Genomic DNA, 21,549 nt, shown 5'->3' on the forward strand with positions numbered 1-21,549 from the left:
TCTTATTTGTCTCTGTCAGGACAGTGGCTGCCGCATCACCTAACATAGGTCGTGTGCACTCATTGAAAGATCAAGTCACCGTTTCAGTGGAAAACTTACAGCAGGTATGTATTTGGATGGGCTTTTTGCTTGAAGTGATGGAGCATGACAACCCCTGCAGACCAGTCAAGTCAGATGGCAGAAATTACATAGCTGCCTGTTGACTTTTTGTGTGTGTGTGTGTGTGTGTGCTGGAATAGCTTTAAAATTAAATTGTCTGGGATCCAAGGAATTGTGTAAAATGCAACAAAGTGGCAGCAGCAGCACCAACCTTACTGATAGAGCCAGGAAAGAATTAGAAATAAAAGTTTCATCTCCTGACTAGGAGTGCTTTTATTTGCAGCCAGTTCCAGTCAAGAGAACATGCAAAGGTTCAGAAAACAAACACAGATGTGGTAAAAGCAGCCAGCAAAAAAATTAAGTGGAGCATCTGGAATAAAGTACTTGGGTTTGCAACAATGATGAAAATTGTTAAAAGCAATTTCAGCCTAAATTAAGATTAGAGGGCCCCATTTAACTGTGGGAGTAATCTGGAGTTATGGGCTTTCCAAGCATTTGTTCTAATTAAGCTTGAACAGGTTAATTGGCTGAATTTTTATGGCCTGATGACAACTTGTTTGTAAAATGAATATCATTGCCATTTGGTCCCATCACGCAAGATCATGCTGAGCATCCTGCAGCTGTCTCAGCAGACAGAGTGGACATGCAGCAAACAAGGTAGATGCAACTGTTTCCTTGTGGTTCAGGGCAGTGACACTGGGCTGGAGTTGTTGGGAAGCTGCACAACCAGTGTTGCATTCTGAGCACTCAATTTTATCTTTACAAACCTTTATTTACTCTGGAGTTTCCCCAAGTCAGCAAGGCCTGCCCCCATTCCTCAGCGTTGGCTGTTTGTAGATTATTTTGCCTGATGATATGAATTTTCTCATGCAGCTCACTTCCAACTCCTAGAAGAGACAGAATCACTCCAGGGTCAACATGTTGTTGCAAGTGGAGGTAAGATGCAGAACTGAGGTCGTGTGGTTGGGATGCAGGAAGGAAGCCTGACTTTAGGTAAGTGCACACAAAAGTTCAGAGCAGCAAAGCAATCTCAAAATTTCCTGGGGCTTTGATAACCTTATTGCTGCAGGAGTGCCTGCATCGCTATTGCTAGCACTTGAATGCAGTCGGATCGAGTGTAGAGAAAGAGGCGTTCAGCCCAAGTGTTGGTTTCAGAATCTGCTGCCAGTTGTGCTGGTGGCAGTTGTGCTTTTATTTAATTACCTTCCCACTGCTCTAAAAAAAAAGTGTCTTACCAGAACACGAGCAAGAGAAGTTCCTTAGTTTTGATGAATAAATTGCTTCGGACGTGTTCAGTCTGCCCTACGTGCGTGCATGCTACAAGGGGTAACAATACTGACACTGGAATGACTTCCCCCAAATTCCATCCACTGCATCTGAAAGAAGATCCTGGGGACAGACCCGGGATGCCTCCAGCGCCTGGCTGGGGTCATTGCTGCGTCCTGGGTCCGTGCAGCAGCCCGAGGCCGTCGGTTGATAGATTGCCTGTTGGTTATGTTGCATAAACGCGGGGTGTGCGCAATGCTCTCTGCGGAGGCTTGGTTATTTGTAGAGCTGCATCCCCCTCTACCGGCGGACATTTCAGGGAAACCATTTTCTCTCAGCTGGTGTTCAAACAGGAGGAAACTCCGTAGTCTTTCTGATGGGAATAAGGGTGCATGCAAGTATTTCGTTTACTTTTTAAAATATGCAAGTAGCACGTGCATCACCCTCTGAAGTCTTCTGTCCACATCTGAATGTTTTAGCAAGATATCTAATCCACTTTTGTTGCAAGCGTGGCTTTATTAGGAATGAGATGCCTTTGGGGAAGAGCAATATTAAAAGGTATTCAAAGCTGTGAAAGTATAACTAAATTCTCACCGTCCCCTTTGAACATAAATAACAAGGTATGAATTTAAGGTTATTTTGAAAGGACGTATTTTACAAAATTGAAATAAACAATAATCATAGAATGGTTTGGGTTGGAATGGACCTTAAAGTTCCAACCCCCTGCCATGGTCAGGGTCACCTTCCACTAGACCAGGTTGCTCAAAGCCCCATCCAACCTGGCCTTGAACACTCCTAGGGAGGGGGCATCCACAGCTTCTCTGGGCAATATAGGCAAGATCCTTCCATCATTATGGTGTTACAGCATGTCCTAAAAAATTACAATCAGAAATTCCTGGTTTAATGTAGCAATCAGGAATCTCGAACTTAAAGGGAAATCTTTGTCTTTGTATTGATCTTCCATGCATAAGAGTGCTCAGACTAAAATTTCCTGAAGACAAACACGGCTGTGGGTGGCACAGCAGATGATGCGCTGCGCTTGGCAGCAGTATGGTTTGTGAGGAATTGGGGAGTCACAGTCCGCGTCCTGAGGTGAGGAGCAGCGTTGTGCATGAAGGCTGCTGTGGGGCAGCAGGAGAGCTGAGACAGGGCTTTGTGTGTCCCAGAAGCTGGGGTGGCAGTGGGGTGGACAGGCCGCAGGGTGACTCCTAGGCACAGGCTGCACACACATGGAGATACACGGCCAAGGGGGCTGGTCAGGAGTGGTCCAGAGCCTGGGCTTGGTCCTCCCAGAAGCCCGTGTCATGGTTAAAATCAGCAGGCTGGAAACTTTGAGAGTTACTGTGGCCACGCTTGATTCTTCCAAAATGATTTTTTTTGTGTTTAAATAGACATTTTTGGGGTTATGGTTTTTATGGGTGAGATCAAGGCTTTTAGGTGCAGGAAAAACATCATTAACAGAAGCAGTAACAATTCCACATTTGGGATCAGACATGCATCATGTTTAGACGTTTAAAGCATTTGCTATCGCAAATCCCGAGTTTAGTTTTAAATTAGAAGACGCGGTGGGAGTTAGGGCCTGCTGCCACTGGAGGGCTGCCTCACCACGGGGAACCAGCCTGCGCTGCTCTGTACCCTCAGCCTGGGGTGGGAGTTACTTCTTTGTCATCATTATCCTGTTGCCAGTACTGGAAGAAAAATGAGTTTGCTGGCGTTAAATCACAACAGTTTTATATGCAGGTAAGTCATTACAATTTGTTGCCTCAGTAATCCTATATTCTTTTTTTTTTAATATTTTGACATCATTATCACAATTCCAGTAATAGTGTTCCTAAACACAGTTCTGCACAAAATATTTGTGGTTCTGGTGCCATCTAAGATTAATAATGTGGACATCATTGTACTGGCAACAGGATTGTTCCTTGTAAACCTTTTTTGCAGTTTTCCTGCCAGCCCTACATGATACACCTCTGGAAGTCTGAGCACAATTGTTGTTGGGGAGGGGTGCGAATTGAGATACGACAGAAGTGTCCGTCTTCGGATCACATTCAGACCTGGCACCATTTGGCTTCCCGTGACAGGGTTGACAGCAGACCTCGCCCACACCATACAGAATCACAGAATGTGAGGGGTTGGAAGTGACCTCAAAATACCATCTAGTCCAACCCCCCTGCCAGAGCAGGACCACCTAGAGCAGATCACACAGGAAGACATCCAGGTGGGTTTTGAATGTCTCCAGAGAAGGAGACTCCACCACCTCTCTGGGCAGCCTGTTCCAGTGCTCTGTCACTCTCACAGTGAAAAAGTTTTTCCTTATGTTAATACGGAACCTCCTACGCTCCAGCTTGCACCTGTTGCCCCTTGTCCTGTCATTGGCCATCACTGGGAAGAGCCTGGCTCCATCCTCCTGACACTCGCCCTTTACGTATTTAAACATCAATGAGGTCACCCCTCAGTCTCCTCCAAGCCAGAGACCCAGCTCCCTCAGCCTTTCATCATAAGGGAGATGTTCCACCCCCTTAACCATCTTTGTGGCTCTGTGCTGGACTCTCTCCAGTAGTCCCCTGTCCTTCTTGAACGGAGGGGCCCAGAACTGGACACAGTGCTCCAGATGTAGCCTCACCAGGGCGAAGTAGAGGGGGAGAAGAACCTCCCTCAACCTGCTGGCCACCCTCTTCTTAATGCACCCCAGGATACCACTGGCCTTCTTGGCCACAAGGGCACATTGCTGGCTCGTGGTCAACTTGCTATCTGCCAGAACTCCCAGGTCCTTCTCTGCAGAGCTGCTCTCCAGCAGGTTGACCCCCAACCGGTCCTGATGTGTGGGGTTATTCCTCCCCAAGTGCAGGACCCTACACTTGCCCAATTGAACCTCATCAGGTTCCCCTCTACCCAGCTCTCCAGCCTGTCTAGGTCTCTCTGAATGGCAGCACAGCCTTCTGGTGTGTCAGCCACTCCTCCCAGTTTTGTGTCACCAGCAAACTTGCTGAAGGTGCACTCTGTCCCTTCATCCAGGTCACTGATGAATATATTGAATAGTACTGGTCCCAGTACCAATCCAATCCCAGTGCATTTGCTGTAACCTTATTTCCATGCTGAACACGCATCTCCCTTTGGTGCCTGGAAGGTGGTTGCTGTTGGTGTGGTCCAGATGTGTATGAGCTACTCATAGGCTGCACCCACGGCTGCTAGCACTTTACCACTAAGAGGAGAAATGTATCAGCTGGCAAACAGCACTGACAGACTACTTGGTTTCGCAGTTGGTGCTACTTTGTGGAAAACTTGCCTTTTTCTTTTTTTCGTTGTTTTCTTGTTAGGCAGGACGTCCACAGAAGAACCTCTTTGGTTCCAGAGAGGGAACCTGCACCTCTTCTTTCCACCCCTCCTAGCCAGATCAAGAGCCACAAGGATGACCATGTCCTTGCATGGGGCCAAGGGCAGTAGCAGGGTGGTACAGCTCATGGCCGTAACACAGGATTTTCCCTGCTGACAAAAGCTCTGTTTGTTGAGAATTATACTTGCAGAAACCAAGAAATACTCAATGTTGTAATGTTTCCCCACAATAGGATGCTCCAGTCATATTGTAAACAAGGTGCTTTGAAGTACAAATATTTTATTGCAGTGTTTCATTATTTACAGTACCGTTCGCTTTGACCCTGGGTGATACCTAAGTGCAAGCCATTTGAAACAGAAAAGCTAAATGATGGTAACTCAACAACAAAACGCGACTGTGCCGTATGCTTGTACTGTCCTGCCTCTTCCTTGGTACTGAATGCTCTCCCTGGTCACTTGGAACAACCTGGTAATGTCAAACTTTGGTCACAAAGGATTGTCAGTTGTTGGTCTGTTCAAGGTGATGCAGGAACAGGAATCCGCAGTCCTTCCAGCCGGACTTTAATCAGAATTCAGGGTTTCTGACTATGTAACAAGACACCTTTGCACACAGCACTGTCAAGTTCCTATTTTAATTTTTGATGTAAGTAATGGTTTATTTCCAATTCTTTTTGCTTCTCATTCTCTTTGTTATATGTGTAAGCTTTAAGTGATCTGCCTGTTTTGAGGCGTAACTATCTTAAAAGAGCCCATACCTCTGGGATTACCCCAGAGATGCTACTGGATACTGAAATCGGACATGTCATCTCCTAGAGTTGCATTTAAAGGTCTTTACAGAACACTGCAACTTTTATTATGTTTCCATTTCATATAAAAATGGTGACTCTAACCCCATGAAGCCTACCTTTTCACATGCTATCATCTCGAAGTAGGACAAATTACTTCAGGAATGACCTCAACAGAACTTCCCTTTTGGGGAGGGGGAAGTAGTTACTTCCAGTGGCTAAACTCAGGTCAAGAATTGTTTCAGCTTTCTAACACGAGTATTAGCTTGAGAAAGTGAGAAAGTACTTTGAAAGACCCGTTTCAGACTGAGTACTTGCAATTGCCACTGCTCCCAGCAGTCCCCTGGGAGGTGGGCAGCGAAACTTCTCTGCTCCAGTTATCTTGGTGTGCAACAGGGATGTCGTTACCTTCTAAAACTTGAGATGCTTTGTGTTACAAAGGTCTTGTACAACTAGGAAATGTTTAAGACTATATGTTCCTGAAAATAAGTTATATTAAATGGCACACAAGTCCTCCAGAAAACATGTAGCAGGGATGCTGGGTAAGGCTTAGCAGCACTGACTGCTGCTCTCCTCACCCATGCCTGGTTTACAGTTCAGAAATGAGTCCCTACAACAGCTGCCTCAAATGATTCTGAAATTATAGCTTCTCAAAAATGGGATGACTGCAGCTCTTGGCAGGTTTTCTCCTGTGAGTCACACTTGTATTCCATGTTTTCACAGGCTTTACTGTATCACTATGGATAGAAAGCCACCAAAAGTTTTACAGGTGCAGAAGGTAACATTTTCGCAAAGAAAATGTTGGTTTTAATTCTTAACCTACCATACAAAACACGGTGTTTAAAAGCTCTGCAGTGCCTCCCTACTGCCATGCCTCTGGGATCTGGAGGAGGCAGCAGAGCTCACATGCAATCAACAACGTTGCTGGATCCTTGGCCCACGTCCCGGATCTGGCTGCTGAGACAAGAGCACACAGCCACGCCTGCCCCCGCCCTGCAGTGTGACACAGAGCCGACGAGTTCCCACCTACAGAAGATGACAGAGGAAAAAAAGAAAAGTAAGTTCCTGTCCTTTCTGAGCGACTTGAATGTATTTCTTTTCTGTGTCTGAAATTCTGTTATATAGCCTAGCTGTTTGCTCTGCACAAAAATACACCCCACTAGTTTCTTCTTAGTAGTTCTCTGGTAAATTTAGTGCAAAATCAGACTGAAACAACCAGAAGAATGTAGATTCTTACTGAATGAAGTGAAGCGGACAAGGGATGGACAGGAGGAGATGCTTAAATGTTTACAAGAACCTAGTGGTGTAAGCAGCACTCCTGTATCACTAGTCAGGGATATTACTTAATCATTACCACGAAACAACAGACAGACTCCTGCTGCACACTGTTCCTATTACGTTGTGTTTTCATACAGGCAGATTTCATTGTCTTATTAAGCTAAATAAAAAAAATTTAAATTACCTATTCACTATGGGATCAAATGCTTCCACTGTATTCAGGTACGCGTTGCCATTATGACCTCCCACTGCAAAAATTTTGCCCATCAGTGTCGCTATGCCGACGCCGCCCCTTGGAGTTGTAAGCTCTGCTACATATTCCCATTTGTTACTGCGTGGGTCAAAGCGCTCCACCGAGCTCAGTGGAGAGTTGTCATCGAAGCCACCTGCAAAGGATCATCGCATTATCAGGTTTTAGCCACTTCTAGTGCTGGTGGTACCCAGGACTGGCATTATCAGGCTATTCTCAGCATTCAGTGGGCTACTGTCCAGCTCTATTTTTTTACCTTAATTTTACAAGCTCCTAAAAATCGTTCAGCATACCAGCATCACCAAAAGTGACAGCTTTCTTCTACTCAGGTTGCAAGGAGAGGTATTTCTACTATTTTTCTCCTGGAATTCATCTTACACAGAGTTATAATGAAACAGCTTCTACTGCAGAATAGAAAAAAAAATAAGACTAGTAAAAGGAGGGTCCTGATCTTGTTTTGGCTTAAGCAAAACACACTATTTCGGTGTTTTCAAATTGCAGCATTGCTGAATACTTGAGTAGGAAAAAAAATCCTCAAGTAAGACTTCAGTGTCGCATTTCCCTTGCTGGGGCAGCTATCAGAGGAGCATTTTACTTGACATTTTTTTAATCGTTTATGATAACACACAAGGTAGGGATCTGCAGCTATCACTACGGCGTACCTACCTGGCATCTTCCTCCCTCAGGAAAGCAGCTAAATGCAGAGTAGAGTAGAACAACACAGGCCTAGGACAACAAGTCTGTGGAATAACTGTAATCACCGTGCAAAAGCTACTGTTGTCTCCGTTCAAAATAGAACTAGAGCGCTTTAAAAGTGTGTGAACTTAAGAATCATTTTCCTAAAAGGAAACTCAAGATTAGTGACTCTTGAGAGGATTTTCTACATGGACACATTGTCCTGAACAGTACAGCCCTCCTGAAATGTGGGTTAGGAACAGCTTTTTATTTCCTCGCTAACATGCCTTTGTTTAAGCATGCCCTTTGTTGTGCTTGCTTTCTTCTCCTGCCCAAGAACACCGAGTACAGATCAGGTCTATCTGTTCCCCAGTTCCTCTAGCAACAACAGCCTCTTCCAAATGCCAGTACTTGGCAGAAACAGCACTACAAAATGCCACGTCCCTACTCACCGACAACATACAAGCAGCCGTGGAGCTCACTGACACCATTGCCAGCTCTTCGCTGACCCATCTCTTTCACTTCTATCCACTTATCCAAATGGGGATCATATTTCTCCACACTGGAAAGAGATGCTACACCATCATTGCCACCCACAGCGTAAACATGGTTCTGGAAAACAGTTGTATAGAGAAAGATCATTTATAATGTGTATGTATTTGCTCAGCTTTTCATAAGCAACATTAAAATTATAGGAAAACATGGTATATCCATACAGTCCTAATTATTTACTTTTATTTAAGGAGTCCACCAACAGAATTAATTATCTGACAACTCGTAAATGGTATCTTTCAATTAAAGAGGTGAAAAAGTTACATAGCATTGCAGATATTTTGCAGAGTATACATGGCAACAGGGGGATTAAAGTGCAGGTGCATTTAGTACCTTTAAACATGGTAACCATGACGAACCAGTCTTCTGAATGAGACATGAAGCATTAGCCTGATAGAAGGGTCCTGGCCCTTGCTCCCAGTACCTTAAATACTGTTGAAACAGGGAGCGCAGTTCAATTTCATATGAATATTATCCTAAATATCCTCACCTTTTGCACAGTTCCATAGGATTTCGATGACCAGAGGGGCTCAGACCCACCAGCTGCATTTTGTTTCAGATCTTGTGTTCCGCCTTGTAAAAGCAGATTTGAAAAGTAGGTCGGTTCCTCACTTGCCCAGACGTGTGAGGAAAGAGTCACTTACCACAAGGGCTACAGAGCCAACTCCTCCCCTGGGAGTGTTCATTGGGGCGACCGCGCTCCATCGATCAGAATCAATGTCGTATCTTTCCACATCACTGAAGCAAGTGTTGTCATCTAAACCTCCTATTGCGTAAATGGGGCCACCAAGGGAGGCAAGAGCAATTCCTCTCCTAAGAAAACCATAAAGTCAATACCTCAGTGCAAATCCTTAAGGAAGGGGAATGGGAAAGACACATCAAGTGCAATGTTACCTGACTGGCACCAGTTTCAAACTATGGGAAAAAAGTAATGAAAATTTAAAAAGTGAAGTTTATAATAAATAATGACTGGTAACTGTGGCCAGCCCTCTGCACACCTGTGTGAGTCTTGCAGCTTTATCCTGAAAGTCTCTTGTATGTTTGCAGCCTCCCATTAGATGGGCTCTAGAGTTTTATCTTAACTTCACCTCAGCTTTCCCAGGCACCTGCATGTTATTGTGTGATCCATGAACAAGAGTGGTACAGCTAGAATATTTTTTAAGACTGCAAAAAGACAAAGCTCCTGTTTAAAAAATATATATTAATTTAAAAAAAAGGCAAAAAAGGCAGGGGGGTATGGAATACTGTTTTGACTGAATGTCACCTAAGACCCAAGTCCTCTACTTACATGCTTGGATAAATGAGATTGTCTTATTTGATGTCTCGGTACTCAATTTTGCAGCTTGTATCTTGTTTTATTGAATGTGATGGAGAGCCAAAACCTCCTGTGTTTAACTTTGTTGGTATAGCTGCTGCTACAACTTGGGAATGATTTTTTGGTGGGTGATACTAATACATAGTAAAAGGCAAACCTGTGCTGGATATTAGATGACTGAACTCTAGCAAGATTTAATTGCCATTTCTTCCATTCTGTTATTTTCTGTTAAGTCTGTGTTAAAATAGTTGTCAGATTATGAGAGTGTGATCTGTACTACAAAATGAAAAGTATGGTCTAGAATGTAAGCATTAAGTTTGCTTTAACTACCAAGATAGGTGATTTACTATTTCACTGAGAATATGCTTGTCCCATTACACAGAGGGCAGGTTCACAGACACCTAGGCAGGAGGAAGGGAGGCACAATCTTTCTACAAACACTGTGGCAATACCCTGGGCTTACCTTAAATTGCCTCAGCAGCTAACGTAAATACCATCAATGGTGGCAGGTTTTCTCAACTAAGTATTTGGACCCCACTTCCAGACGCCACCTTTGTGAATGGCAGGAGTGGAGCGTAGCCAAGGCACCGCAGCCCTTTCATTCACCAAGGTACTGAGTAAGAAATGTCACAGAAATCTAGGGCTGATGTTTGCCCAGAATATGCCCTGGGGTGGTGGCAGGAGGGAGGAAGAGGAGGAAGAAGCCATTTCTAGGAGTCTGGGTCTTCCCCTTTGATTAGGTCACAGCTACAAATAGCTTTAGGACTTAGCCATGCTCAGTGTTTTACTCCTGGACATGATGCTTTTAGAAACAACAAATAACAAAATGGAATGTAGAATTAAGGAGGTTGATTTAAATGACAACAGAAACAAAGGATTACAGATCTGTAAGTCCAGTAGCTCCTTAAATGAATCTTATATGTCAAAAGGCAAGAAAACCTTCAATCTGACTTTCAGTGTTTTAGTGCTTCCGCCCTTTTATGGCAAAAACATAGACAGCTATTGGTTTCCTGGGCATGAAGTACTTCACACTATGTTCTGCTGGCAGTTACCTTGATCAGTCTTAAAAAGAGGAAAATAAAACCAGAACTAGTTCAAGAATCAGTTTCAAGTTCTTTATTTGGCATAGCAGAAAAGCCCTAGATACCAGAATGTAAGCTTAGCTGGAGCAGAAGAGCCCTCTGCTGCAGCCCCGCCAAAAAAAGAAAAGGATAATAGCGTGACAAAAGAAAGCCAAAGTGTAAACGTAACCAATGTTACCAGCCAGGGCCTCTCCCTAGAGAGTGGGATTATGCTGTTTTACACAGAAATACTTATAGTATGTCATGCACAACTTTGTTTGTGCAAATAGGTGATAAATGCAAGTATGTGATTTGTGTTTGTTTTTCAGCTAGTAAATAAAGGTGTTTGATAGCATAAAACCCCAAAATGGGGGGGGAAAAAATAATCCTAAAAATAGCACAGTTTGGAAACCCAAATAAAGGCAGGACAGATGTGATATCTTTCAGCATCAGCAAGAAATGACATATCACCGACTATGACTTAAAATTTTGGATCCCAGGACACCTACCTCTTTGTGTTCATTGATGCCTTCATCATCCACTTGTTTGTGAGAGGATCAAATACTTCCATGCTTCCTAAGTGTTCATTTCCATCATGTCCACCTACTGCATAGACTTTACCTGAAATACATACACATCTTTCGATACAGAGATTGCTTCGCAACATTTGTTTTATGTAATATCCCTGCCTGTGTGGAGACAAAAAGCTCAAATAAAGCTTCAAGTTTTCAAATATTTTCAATATCAGGATTTTAGTAAGTACAGACTTTATATTTTTATATTCTGCACTCAACCAGAGATCTGTTCTAGCACGGACTTTTATACAAAGCTTGAGATATACAGACAAAAAACTCTTCTCATAACTTGAGTACTGCAGGTCAGATCAGTTTTGGACATCTATATCAGTCTCCCCAAATTTTCTACAAGTGAAAAAAAGATCTCTGCTGCTGCAGCAACGTGGGCTACTGAGTACAAGGAAAAGTTGCATCATGGGTGCTAAGCTGCTCTGGACTGCATGGACCTTGTTTCAGAAGATGGAGATGCAAAAATAAAGGTAGGTCTGCTCTTGGAAGAGTTATGGTCTTAGTGACTTGCCCGTACAGATTTAAGTATGAATGGAGCTAGTATATGTACTAGCAACTTCCGGGTGACACTGCTGTGTAAGGCCATTTCTTTATAGATGGATTAAAAAAAAAAAATTAAATCACCTATTAAGGCTGGATACAAGACACTGGATGTAGTTCATAGTCACAGAATCATAGAATAGTCTGGGTTGGAAGGGATCTTTGAAGGTCATCTAGTTCAAACCCCCTACAATGAGCAGGGACATCTTCAGCTAGATCAGGTTGCTCAGAGCCCCGTCCAACCTGACCTTGAATGTTTCCAGGGATGGGGCATCTACCACCTCTCTTGGCAGCCTGTTCCAGTGTCTCACCACCCTCATTGTAAGAAGTTTCTTCCTTGTATCTAGTCTGAATCTTACCTTCTTTAGTTTAAAACCATTACCCCCTGTCCTATCGCTACAGGCTCTACTAAAAAGTTTGTCCCCATCTTTCTTATAAGCCCCCTTTAAGTACTGAAGGGCCGCAACAAGGTCTCCTCGGGACCTTCTTTTCTCCAGGCTGAACAACCCCAACTCTCCCAGCTCGCAGTAACGTCTTTTCAGTAAGCATGCTCTCAGATTGTTTCAGAATCAAAAACCCCTTCATGGGGAAGAAGCTTTACTAAATTAAAGCATATCCAACAGTTAAGCCATTACAAGATAGATTGGTTTAGTAGAATACCAATTCCAGCAAAAGGAGCAAACAAGTGCCTTTTGAAGTGTTGCTTGAACAGGGTTACTGACCTCCCACAGAGATCACACCCACGTGCCTTCTCCTGCTGTTCATTTCAGGGCCAAAGAACCAGTTGTTCTTACTGATAGAGTAACATTCAATGCTGCGAAATGGGTCACCTGATCCACCTCTGCCACCGACACAGAACAGCACACCTGAAGAAGACAAAACAGGTTTCCAGAAAACTAGCAAGAAGATGAGGGATAAAGTTGTATAGCAGAGTGAACTGAAAATTACGTAGTTCAGGAGAAGTCGTATTTCACTTCAAGGGGCGCGGTCATTGCCCTGTATAATTGGATGCTGGATTTTGGCCCTTGCTTGGCATGCTGCTATGGCAATTAACTATCTGTGCTTTTGCAAAAACAATGCATATTTTAAATATGCTTTTTGTGATTTTGCTTAGGGAGGTAAACGGATTGTTTGTTAAATATAACAACATAAAAATTAGGATTTGCAGTCTAATATTCATCACTCACTTTTGGTGTAGGTTAGCCAAAGAGTTTAAAAGTTAGCTCAACCTTCTTGTACCAAAAGATAAGTTTCCACTGTTTTAGGTATAGGTTTGAGCATACTGCCTGGTCATAACCTACTTAACAGTTCTAGCTGTAATGCAGATAAAGTCGATCAGGATAAATAAATAATGCTTTAGATAAACAAAATGACTGCTAAGGTTCTGCTAGGAAAACGCAGCACATTACCTAATTACCAGAGAGGTGCGCAATGGCTTTCCCAATTTTGCATGAAGTCATTAACAACCATTTATACCAAGCTATCTAACCCTGCACAGCTGCGTCACCTTTTCTCCACACCACTCCTTTCTGGATAATCAGACACACATTTAATTACCAGCAGTCTGCTTCCTTGGTGTTGTGCGAATGGAGTACTCAAAGTCTGGCACTGCCCTGCTGCTCAGGTGAAGGTGGTAGTTTCTTGCTTCATCCAGCAAATCCCTACATTTTAGATTCTGCTTGACAATCTCTTCCTTTGCCACAACACCCATAAGGAAACAAATGGGCAAGAGAGGCAGCCGTACCTGACAGAAATGAACACAGTTGGAGTAACTAGCTGAACTGACTGAGTCTCACCATTTACAGTGATGCACGCGTAACAGATGGCAGCTTCTGAGCCAGCTGGCAGCCCCGCGCTCTTCACTAAAGAGAGCGGCTTTCATATTAGTTTTTCCAGAACAACAGTGATATGAACAGCACTTTTTTGTGACCAACGTTTGCTACAACCATTTACATTTAAGCAGCAGTGGAGAACTACCCCTTGGCCCAGGCTGAGTGGAGGAAGGAGAAGTGCCCTGCCTGTACTGCAGCTGCGTCTGACCAGCGTGATGCCGGCAGCATCTGTGACTCCACCAGGGTAGCCTGTGTCAGGTTAGTCGAGGGTACGAATTTTCAGCTCATTGCTACACCAGCATAAGAGGGCTTTTGCTAGAATGGTTCATCTTCTTCGGGTGTAAAGTCAAAAAGGAAACACTGTCAGCATGAGCTAAGTGTCTATTAAGGAGGTACTGCTAGTGCAGTAACACCTCTCTCTAGTGGGGACTTGACAGGCTACAGGATTAAAAAAAAAAACAAGCCCCCAAAAACACGTCGGTAGCTAATTGTTTCCTTCCCCAGAAGTGAGCTGGTGAACAGGCTGAGAAATGGAAGGCTCTTTCTGGGTGAGGCTACAGGTGGTTACTTCCCAGAGCAATCCCCAGTGACGGGGCAGATCTGAAATAAGGTCAGCCTCCCCAAGACTACCTTGAAATGTCCTCCTCCCCACAGTCATTTATTTCAGCAAACCTTTCATTTGTCCTTGTGAGAGAAACTGAAGAATATGAAGTACAATCAAGCGCAAAGGTGGGACAGGTGTTAGCAGGGGAAACTGAAGTAAACCACCACCTGACTACCTAAGTTTGGAGTCAGTGCTGTCAAGCAGCTCCCAGTTAGCTCAGCAGCAACACTGAAGAAGTCCAGTATCTCCAGTGCTTCTCAGAGCATCAGGATGGTGCTGTTATATGGCTGATAAGCGGCCTTGTCTTCAAATAAGTGTCTCTACCAGTTCTTCCTTACCCACTTGTTTTCAGTCCCACTTCTTCCTCTGCTTTGGCCCAGCTTATTTTAGGCTGATTAAAAGCACCATCATAGCCCTGCTAATAGACTCATGAGGTTAGTGATGCAGTAAGAACTCAAGGCTGACAAATTCAGAACCTCAGTATAACAGTGGAACCCATAAGGCTGATTATGATGTGGATAGTAGCTGTCAAGAAGCCCAGTTGTGTTTTCTGCTAGCAATAATGTCCAAATCAACTGATGGCTCTATATACTCTAGCAAATAACCCATATTTACAGGAAGGGGTTTACTTTTTCATTGCTTCATTCTAGACCCTGGTTTCCATGAATGGAATAAAGCTGTTAATCTCATCTGCTAGCAAAACTGGGCAATAAAAATCAATCTTTTTTTTTTTAAATCTCAAATTTTGTTGCCTGTAAATTTCAATTAATAGTGTTTTTTCTACCAAAAACCTCATGCTAGTCTAGATGAAACTGAAGGTTTTTGGAAGATAGTTAATAAACAGTTGTGATCTTTTGCCAGGAAACGTGAAAAATGATACATGAAGACAATGACAGCAGCATGTTACTGGACCTCTCATTACTCACATGATGCCAGAACCAGCAATTCTACCACATGCAAAATCTTCAAGCTGGAGTTCAGTGACAACTGAAACAGCACAGTTGATCCTACCTACTAAGATACATAGGGCACTTTGCAGCACGTGGCATGTGCCCTCCTCCCCAGCACAGGTCCTCCATACCTGCCTCAAATAGTGTATTTTAACCTCCCCTAAACAGTAGATATGGAGCTTGAACAGCTGAAGTACCTAACGCTTTGACAGGAGGAGGCCCAATGAGTGTTTAAATAAGTTCAGCTGAGTGACCTTTTGACACGTGTATGTATTTCATTCAGAAGCGGTGGACTCACATCAAGTCTAGACGATTAAACTGCAAGCTCTCTTCAGATCCTACAGGTAACCAGCAGTACTAGTCTAGTGAGCATTAAAGGGTCTAGCATATGTTTCCTAGCCTGCTCATAAGGCTAACACATCTTGATCTTTTGTTAATTAAATATACAGAACATTCTAGAAGTAGCACAGCTTAGTGTGACACATCTGTTACAGTTTTACTTTCCTAGCCATGTAGAAAACCTCAACAGCTTTGTTCTCCTCTCTTATTCTTAAGTATAAATACTTACCAGCAAGGGAAGTGAGCATTTCAGGCTGTAATAGTATCAAACCAAGTGACATGATGGCTTTATGTTCTCAATTGTGTGTAAATCTAAGAAGCTTCTGCTCTAACATAGATGCCGCTTTTTGTTGGCTCCCCACCCCCAGCCATAAGCATAAAGTGAGTACTCATCTCTCTACAGAAACTGGAGAATATGACTTCTTCCTGATATTCAAGAGATCTAACTGCTTCTACTGTCAACTCACTACTGTGAATACCAGACGAGGTGCCAACTGCTAAGAACATTTTTCATCTTGAGATCTACCTAAGTACAAACAGTTGATTATACAACGAAACCAGTGATGAGCCAGGCACCCAGCGCCTCAGTCCGCCCTACCTGCGCAAGTATTTCATCCAGCCACATAGCGTGATGCTGTGGATTGGCTAGCAGCCACTTGATAGCAGCGTTGTAAACTTGCTTTTCATTTTCAATATTCAGGTCACTGGAGGACAGGAGTTTATGGAGGTGCTGTGGTGACACGCTTACAAAGTCTTCACACTCCACCACTTCTGTAAAATGTTCGCAAGCATACTGATCAGCCATGTCCATCAAGTCAATGCGGTTGTGACTCTCTGCAAATGCCCTGACTGCCAGGCAGTTGGAGGGATGGAAGTGCAGCTTCATGTATTCACAGCACGCCTTTGCTACCAGTTCCACCTGAAGAATGCAAGCAGCGTACAAGAGAGGCTGGACGTTATCCACGGTCAGAGTAAGCCGCGAGGAGTACACAAACTTTACTAGGTCTTCTATTGCATCGCCATCGAAGTCCCTGATCTCAATCAATGTCTGCTTGGCTTCAGCCATTTCTGAAAGAAACATGGCTCTGAAGTAAGGTATAACACAAGCTAGCACCAGTTTGTGGCAGGAGATAAGCTTTGAACCAACCTGAAAAAAAAACAAACAGAAAAGCCCCTAATCTTTTACTGGAGTGTCAGTTTTAGCTATGAAAGGACAGACAGTTAAACTGAAATAAGGATTCTGAACTGGATATGCATTGAGCTATTGTATTTTGTTCAAACAAATTAATTCTGTTTGCCCTGTACTTCTGACATTAGATTAACACATCCCAAGCAGATCTGAGTTGTAGCTTGGCTGCCAGAGTAGGGCAAGGCCACAACACAAGGAAGCAATAGCACTGATGCACTGAACTTGCTTTTCTTTGAGATGTGTTCTATTTATTAAATGAAACATCCTTAGGAACCTTCTAAATGCATCTTGGAGACAGGAGGAGACTGCTAGGCACTTGTTTTATGTGTATTCAGAGACTTCAAGTGTGTGTGTAATTGTAAAGTGACAGTTTTAGACTAATTAATTTAAACCTCTGGACTTTTACTACTGCTGAGGAATTGATAATGCTGTTCATAGAACCAAATTCACATAAAACCACAGCTATTACAGGGATTATTAAAAGTTACTATCACTTCAAGATTTTTAAATGCTCTTTAGCCTCAAAAGATGAGTATTCCCCATAAAGACAAGGTGTTTTTCAGAATTTCGATCAAAAAGTGCAAAAAAAGCTTTTCACTTACAAAATTCTAGAATTCAATTACCTTAAAAGAGAACGTAAATATTGAAGGTAAATGAGCAATCCACTACTTATTTGTGTTAAAGGAGTGCTTTCTTACAGCCTTTGTCATTCTGCAGTCTGCACTAACATAAAGGGATGGCCGAGTTAAGCGACCAGTTTCCCTGACAGACTTAAATTACATGTTCATTTTCAGATGACAGTTACAGTGACCTGTCTTGCAATTTAAAAAAAAAAAAAAAAGAAAAAGAAATTATAAAGGATAATATGGAGGTTTTTCTAGCTCTGATTCAATACACAATTGCTCTACCCATTTTAAAAGTGTGTATTAACCTGCCTGGTAAGGAGTAAGTTGAGAACAGAACGCAAACATACAAGAAAGAGTATGCAGATTAAAACAGAGGAAAAGATGGATGGTTCAGTGTGAGTTAATTAGATCACTCCAGAAGAAACAATTCATAGACCTATCAAATGAACAAAAAACCAAACCAACAGGAGAAAAGCAGATGGTATGCATCTGCCACTCCCTGCCTTCTAACAGAGAGCTGTTCATATTGCAGTAGCAGTACAGTAGGTGAAATTACATATTTTAACTCTTTGGAGCAGAGGAAGTCTCCCTGTGTGCTCCCACAGTTTATCACTGTTACAGTGTCAGCACTTCAACTAATTATAGTACTGGTGAAAAAGATGCTATCAGCTGGTCTGTTCTATCAGGGAAAGCTAGGCCACTCTCACCTTCAGAGACTTTTATTCTGCCCATCACCCCACTCTCTAACTAGATCTTTCTTTTGAATTAAGTGGCTTCACTATTTTACCCAAATCTGCTTAATTTTAAATATCTAGCACATACTTCATATTTCAAAATCAGAGTTCCCCTCCAGTTATTAGCTATCATATTTTAAGAGCCAGCAGTTAAATCAATAATTGGTCTGACCACAGCAATGCCAGAATTTCTCACTATCAAAGGTGACACACAAAAGCAGAAAGTTCAGTAGAGAAGTAATTATTCTTAAACATGAGAAATGCCTGAGCACTACAGAAAGAAAAATCAAGCCCTCCAGAAAACTCTAGTTCAAGATCCAGGTACCAGTTACTTGAAAATCACTGATTTAGGAAGCCTTATGGTAAGTTGTACATAGGTTGCTCTAGCCTCCATAGATTATATTCTCTACTTGAGGACTGAAGTCAAATCATGCAATCTAATATTCTTAAATTACAAAAGTAGCACCACAGAAATAATACAAATGAACATTAATACAAACCTAAGTTAGGGGAAGTTAAACTGGAGCCACAGTGAAGTGTATTTTCCAAGCCAAATTTCCCTACCAGGAATATACATGTAACTATGTTTATAAAATAATATAAAATAAAATTCCGCCTCTTTTGCAAGGGTGGGTGGAAAGGGAGAAAGGCAAAGATGAGGTCAAGAAAAGGGAAGAGGAGGGTTGTTAAAGAGTTCTGACAAGAACCTGACCCAAAATGCCTTTTAAAAATGACAAATTTAAAAAGACCTGACAACGAGCTCTCAGGCAAGTTCTGTTTCACGGCGCTCGTGCTGTCCAGAGCAGCTTCAGTATTGTCATTAAGCGTCCTATGAGCATTAAATACTCAACTGTTATGAGCCACTGGACCTATCTGCTGCTGCACCTAGTGCCTGCTCAGTGCCTGGTGACAAGCAATTTAATATCTGCTATGAAGCAGAACAGATAAACGTTCTTGCTCATTCTCCTTCTGTTGTCCACTGGGGCAAAAGGGAGAGAAACCCTCTTCCCTCAGAGATTTCCATTGTCTCCCGAACGGTTTAGAAAGATGAGATGCCTACCTGGGGGGGGTGCATCTGTCAAGGATTTTCCCTGTTAATATCTAATAGTAAAAGTGGCAGGCAAACAATTTCTTCTAAACACATCTGACATTTGTTCTTGGTATAGGAGCTATCCTTCCTCTCTTTTTCTTAAATAACTATCTTTTACACTACTAAGATGTCTAGCTAAGCAATACTTAATATTTGTAGGTGCTGGCAACCACTGTTATGGATGCTAGATATAAATTTTTTATGATCAGGATATAAGTAAAATACAGCTGAGTTACAAAGAATGCATTAAAACAATGCTATGCAAGAATCATAAAACTGGTTTCCTCATCCTCCTTTATTCTTTGATCAGCTGTAGAACATAATTGTCTGGGCTGTTTTTTTTTCTTTGAGAATGCTGGAAATTAGATTTGTTCCAGAAATCCTGTTTGCTGGGAAAGATCTAGCAGAGCAACTCAGGATGTAAAAATAGAGATAAAATTGGGGATGAAAGTGTGTGAGAACAAAGAGGCTACAAGGAGCTGAAATTGCACAGTAATACACTGATCAACTGTGGGAACCGGCTTAGAAGGCAAGTTGGGTGAGGTCAAAGTCATGTACTTCCTTTCTCTGTCAATATCTTCAGTGTTTACATCTCAGTTGTAAACTTACTAAATAAGAAAAACCCACAAGCATATCTAGAGATGCCTCAGATCCAACAGGTATTCTGTGGCTTCCATACCCCTGCCCAAATTCACAGCCACCTCCAGCACACTTATTCACAGCTTAATCTTCAGACTGTTATATGCAATGGATGTGTGACAATATCACCTTCAGTGTAACGTCGCAGAGCTCTCCAGCTTCAAAGAAGTGAAGAAGAGAGCTGTGAAAATCCTTCCAAGCCTCATTTGCTTCAAATACAAAGATATCCTCTTCACCGTCACTGGTGGAAGACCTAGTTTCCTGCTGCTGCTGTTGCCGCCGCCTTTTTCCCTTTATCAGGTGTTGTTTTGCCTGCTCTGGGACCATGGATTCTGAAGCCATTGGCTGTTTCTTCTTTCACTACATGAATCTTCAAAAACTCCTGCCAAGACAAAATCCAGCCCATCAGGAGTCAAGTCCTAACATGCAGTTAAGTTCTGTTCATCTTCCTGATTAAAACCAAACCAAAACAAACTCCAAACAAACCAACCCCACAAAAAAGCAGATGAGACATTAGGTACTGCTAGTACCGAACACTTTGATTATGTTATAAATACTACCTATAATCTTACTTGGGGAAGGTGGGAGAAGGGTGGGAAAAAGACCCTCAGTCAAGAAACCTATGCAGGTACCTTTAGGAAAAGCCATTGTTTGTGAACTTGTTGCCTACGCTTCTTGAAAAAAAGACATGAAAAAGAAAAGGCAAGGATGAATCTTCCACCATTCCTGATCTCACTGCTGTGGATGGCAGAGGAACAGAAGGGACATGGCCCACAGACAACTGTGCTTCTTTAGTCCCTCTCATCACTGCTGCCACAGACTATTGATCTGATCTTGACAGGTATTTTGTACATACTTACTAGTCAGCTTTCTTACTTCTCTTCAAAAGCTAAAGCAATCCTTAAGTGTTTTATGCATTTATGCAAACGTAAGCAAAATATAAAAAGCTTCTACAGAACTAGAGAACAAGAATTTATACTTACAAAACCTTATTAATCCAACAGACTGATATTTAAAGCACGGCAATGAGTGTTATGCAAAAGTTTGCTCCTGCTTGATAGCTTTTATTTTGTTAATCCCAGCTTAGCTGAAGGTATTTAAGGTGTCTAAACTCGAACTAAAGAAACCTTAGCTGTACTGATATCACAGCTTCCCCAGGGCTGAAAGACAAATCAGGGATACCACAGACAATGGGGAAAAGGCTTTTTCTGCTTCTGTCACTCAAATATTTCACTCTTCCTGCTACTGTGACCTTCAGTTAGGTTAAGCTTGAAGTCCACCTTTTTATTTGCAAAAAAAAAGTTAAGCAGTAAGGGAAGAGCAAATTATTTTTTTTTTTCCAGTTTGGCAGCATATTTTAAGTTTCAGCTCTGTGTGTTTAAAAGCCATAAAAGCCATGAAAGCCAACTCAGTGAGATTTAGGCTGCGCATCCACATGCTTTGTGGAAGATAATGATGTCTCCAAGAAAAAATGAAATACTGTTTGAAAGCATGGAGTCACTGATTCAGTTTAGAAGCAAGAGTTCTGTTAGATTTTGGCAGGGAAGCAAATGGATTTGTAAGGTTTTAAGATGAAGTCTCTGGAGAGCATATTTAATAACATGTTCCTCTCTTACACTGGCTAGCTTTGGTTTTCATGTTTTCTGGTTAATTTATGCATTCATTCTTCATTCTATGCTAAGAGTTGATGATTGCTGTAGTTCAGTGATTTCTGCTCATGGACTCTGCTGTTGGAAGGAGCGGACTGACTGAAGTAACAAGAAATTCTTCTACAATAAAAATGTAAGTCACATGTCTAGGAGCAGAAC

The 21,549-nt window shown here is 42.4% G+C and overlaps 1 protein-coding gene across 4 annotated transcripts; it reads right to left on the minus strand.

Moving 5' to 3' along the window:
* Nucleotides 1-4,967: 4,967 nt before the first annotated feature.
* On the minus strand, nucleotides 4,968-20,090 carry KLHL8 (kelch like family member 8). Of its 4 annotated transcripts, XM_086463921.1 has the most exons (10): nucleotides 19,871-20,090; nucleotides 16,062-16,610; nucleotides 13,296-13,482; nucleotides 12,461-12,604; nucleotides 11,124-11,235; nucleotides 8,879-9,051; nucleotides 8,729-8,799; nucleotides 8,139-8,298; nucleotides 6,946-7,147; nucleotides 4,968-6,509 (listed from the first exon to the last, which is right to left on the minus strand). In XM_086463921.1, the coding sequence occupies exons 1-10, from the start codon at nucleotides 20,081-20,083 to the stop codon at nucleotides 6,386-6,388; spliced, it is 1,935 nt and encodes a 644-aa protein (XP_086320047.1). In that variant the 5' UTR covers nucleotides 20,084-20,090; the 3' UTR covers nucleotides 4,968-6,385. The 4 variants fall into 4 exon arrangements, with proteins under 4 accessions (XP_086320047.1, XP_009957166.1, XP_009957165.1 ...); XM_009958864.2 differs by lacking the exon at nucleotides 8,729-8,799 and having other exon boundaries at nucleotides 8,883-9,051; nucleotides 16,062-16,382; XM_009958863.2 differs by lacking the exon at nucleotides 8,729-8,799 and having other exon boundaries at nucleotides 8,883-9,051.
* Nucleotides 20,091-21,549: the final 1,459 nt, after the last annotated feature.

This window comes from Leptosomus discolor, chromosome 4 (genome assembly GCF_034619465.1).
Source record: "Leptosomus discolor isolate bLepDis1 chromosome 4, bLepDis1.hap2, whole genome shotgun sequence".
In the NCBI taxonomy this organism is placed as follows: Eukaryota; Metazoa; Chordata; class Aves; order Leptosomiformes; family Leptosomidae; genus Leptosomus; species Leptosomus discolor.

What these genes read in the sequence shown, in the direction of transcription:
- KLHL8 (XM_086463921.1), bottom strand. Translation starts at nt 20,083, where the DNA reads ATGGCTTCAGAATCCATGGTCCCAGAGCAGGCAAAACAACACCTGATA. An exon ending in ACCAAGGAAGCAGACTGCTG is followed by an intron (nt 12,605 to 13,295) that starts GTAATTAAATGT and finishes TGTCTTCTTCAG; the next exon opens with GTGTGCTGTTCTGTGTCGGT. An exon ending in GGGTGTGATCTCTGTGGGAG is followed by an intron (nt 11,236 to 12,460) that starts GTCAGTAACCCT and finishes TATGTATTTCAG; the next exon opens with GTAAAGTCTATGCAGTAGGT.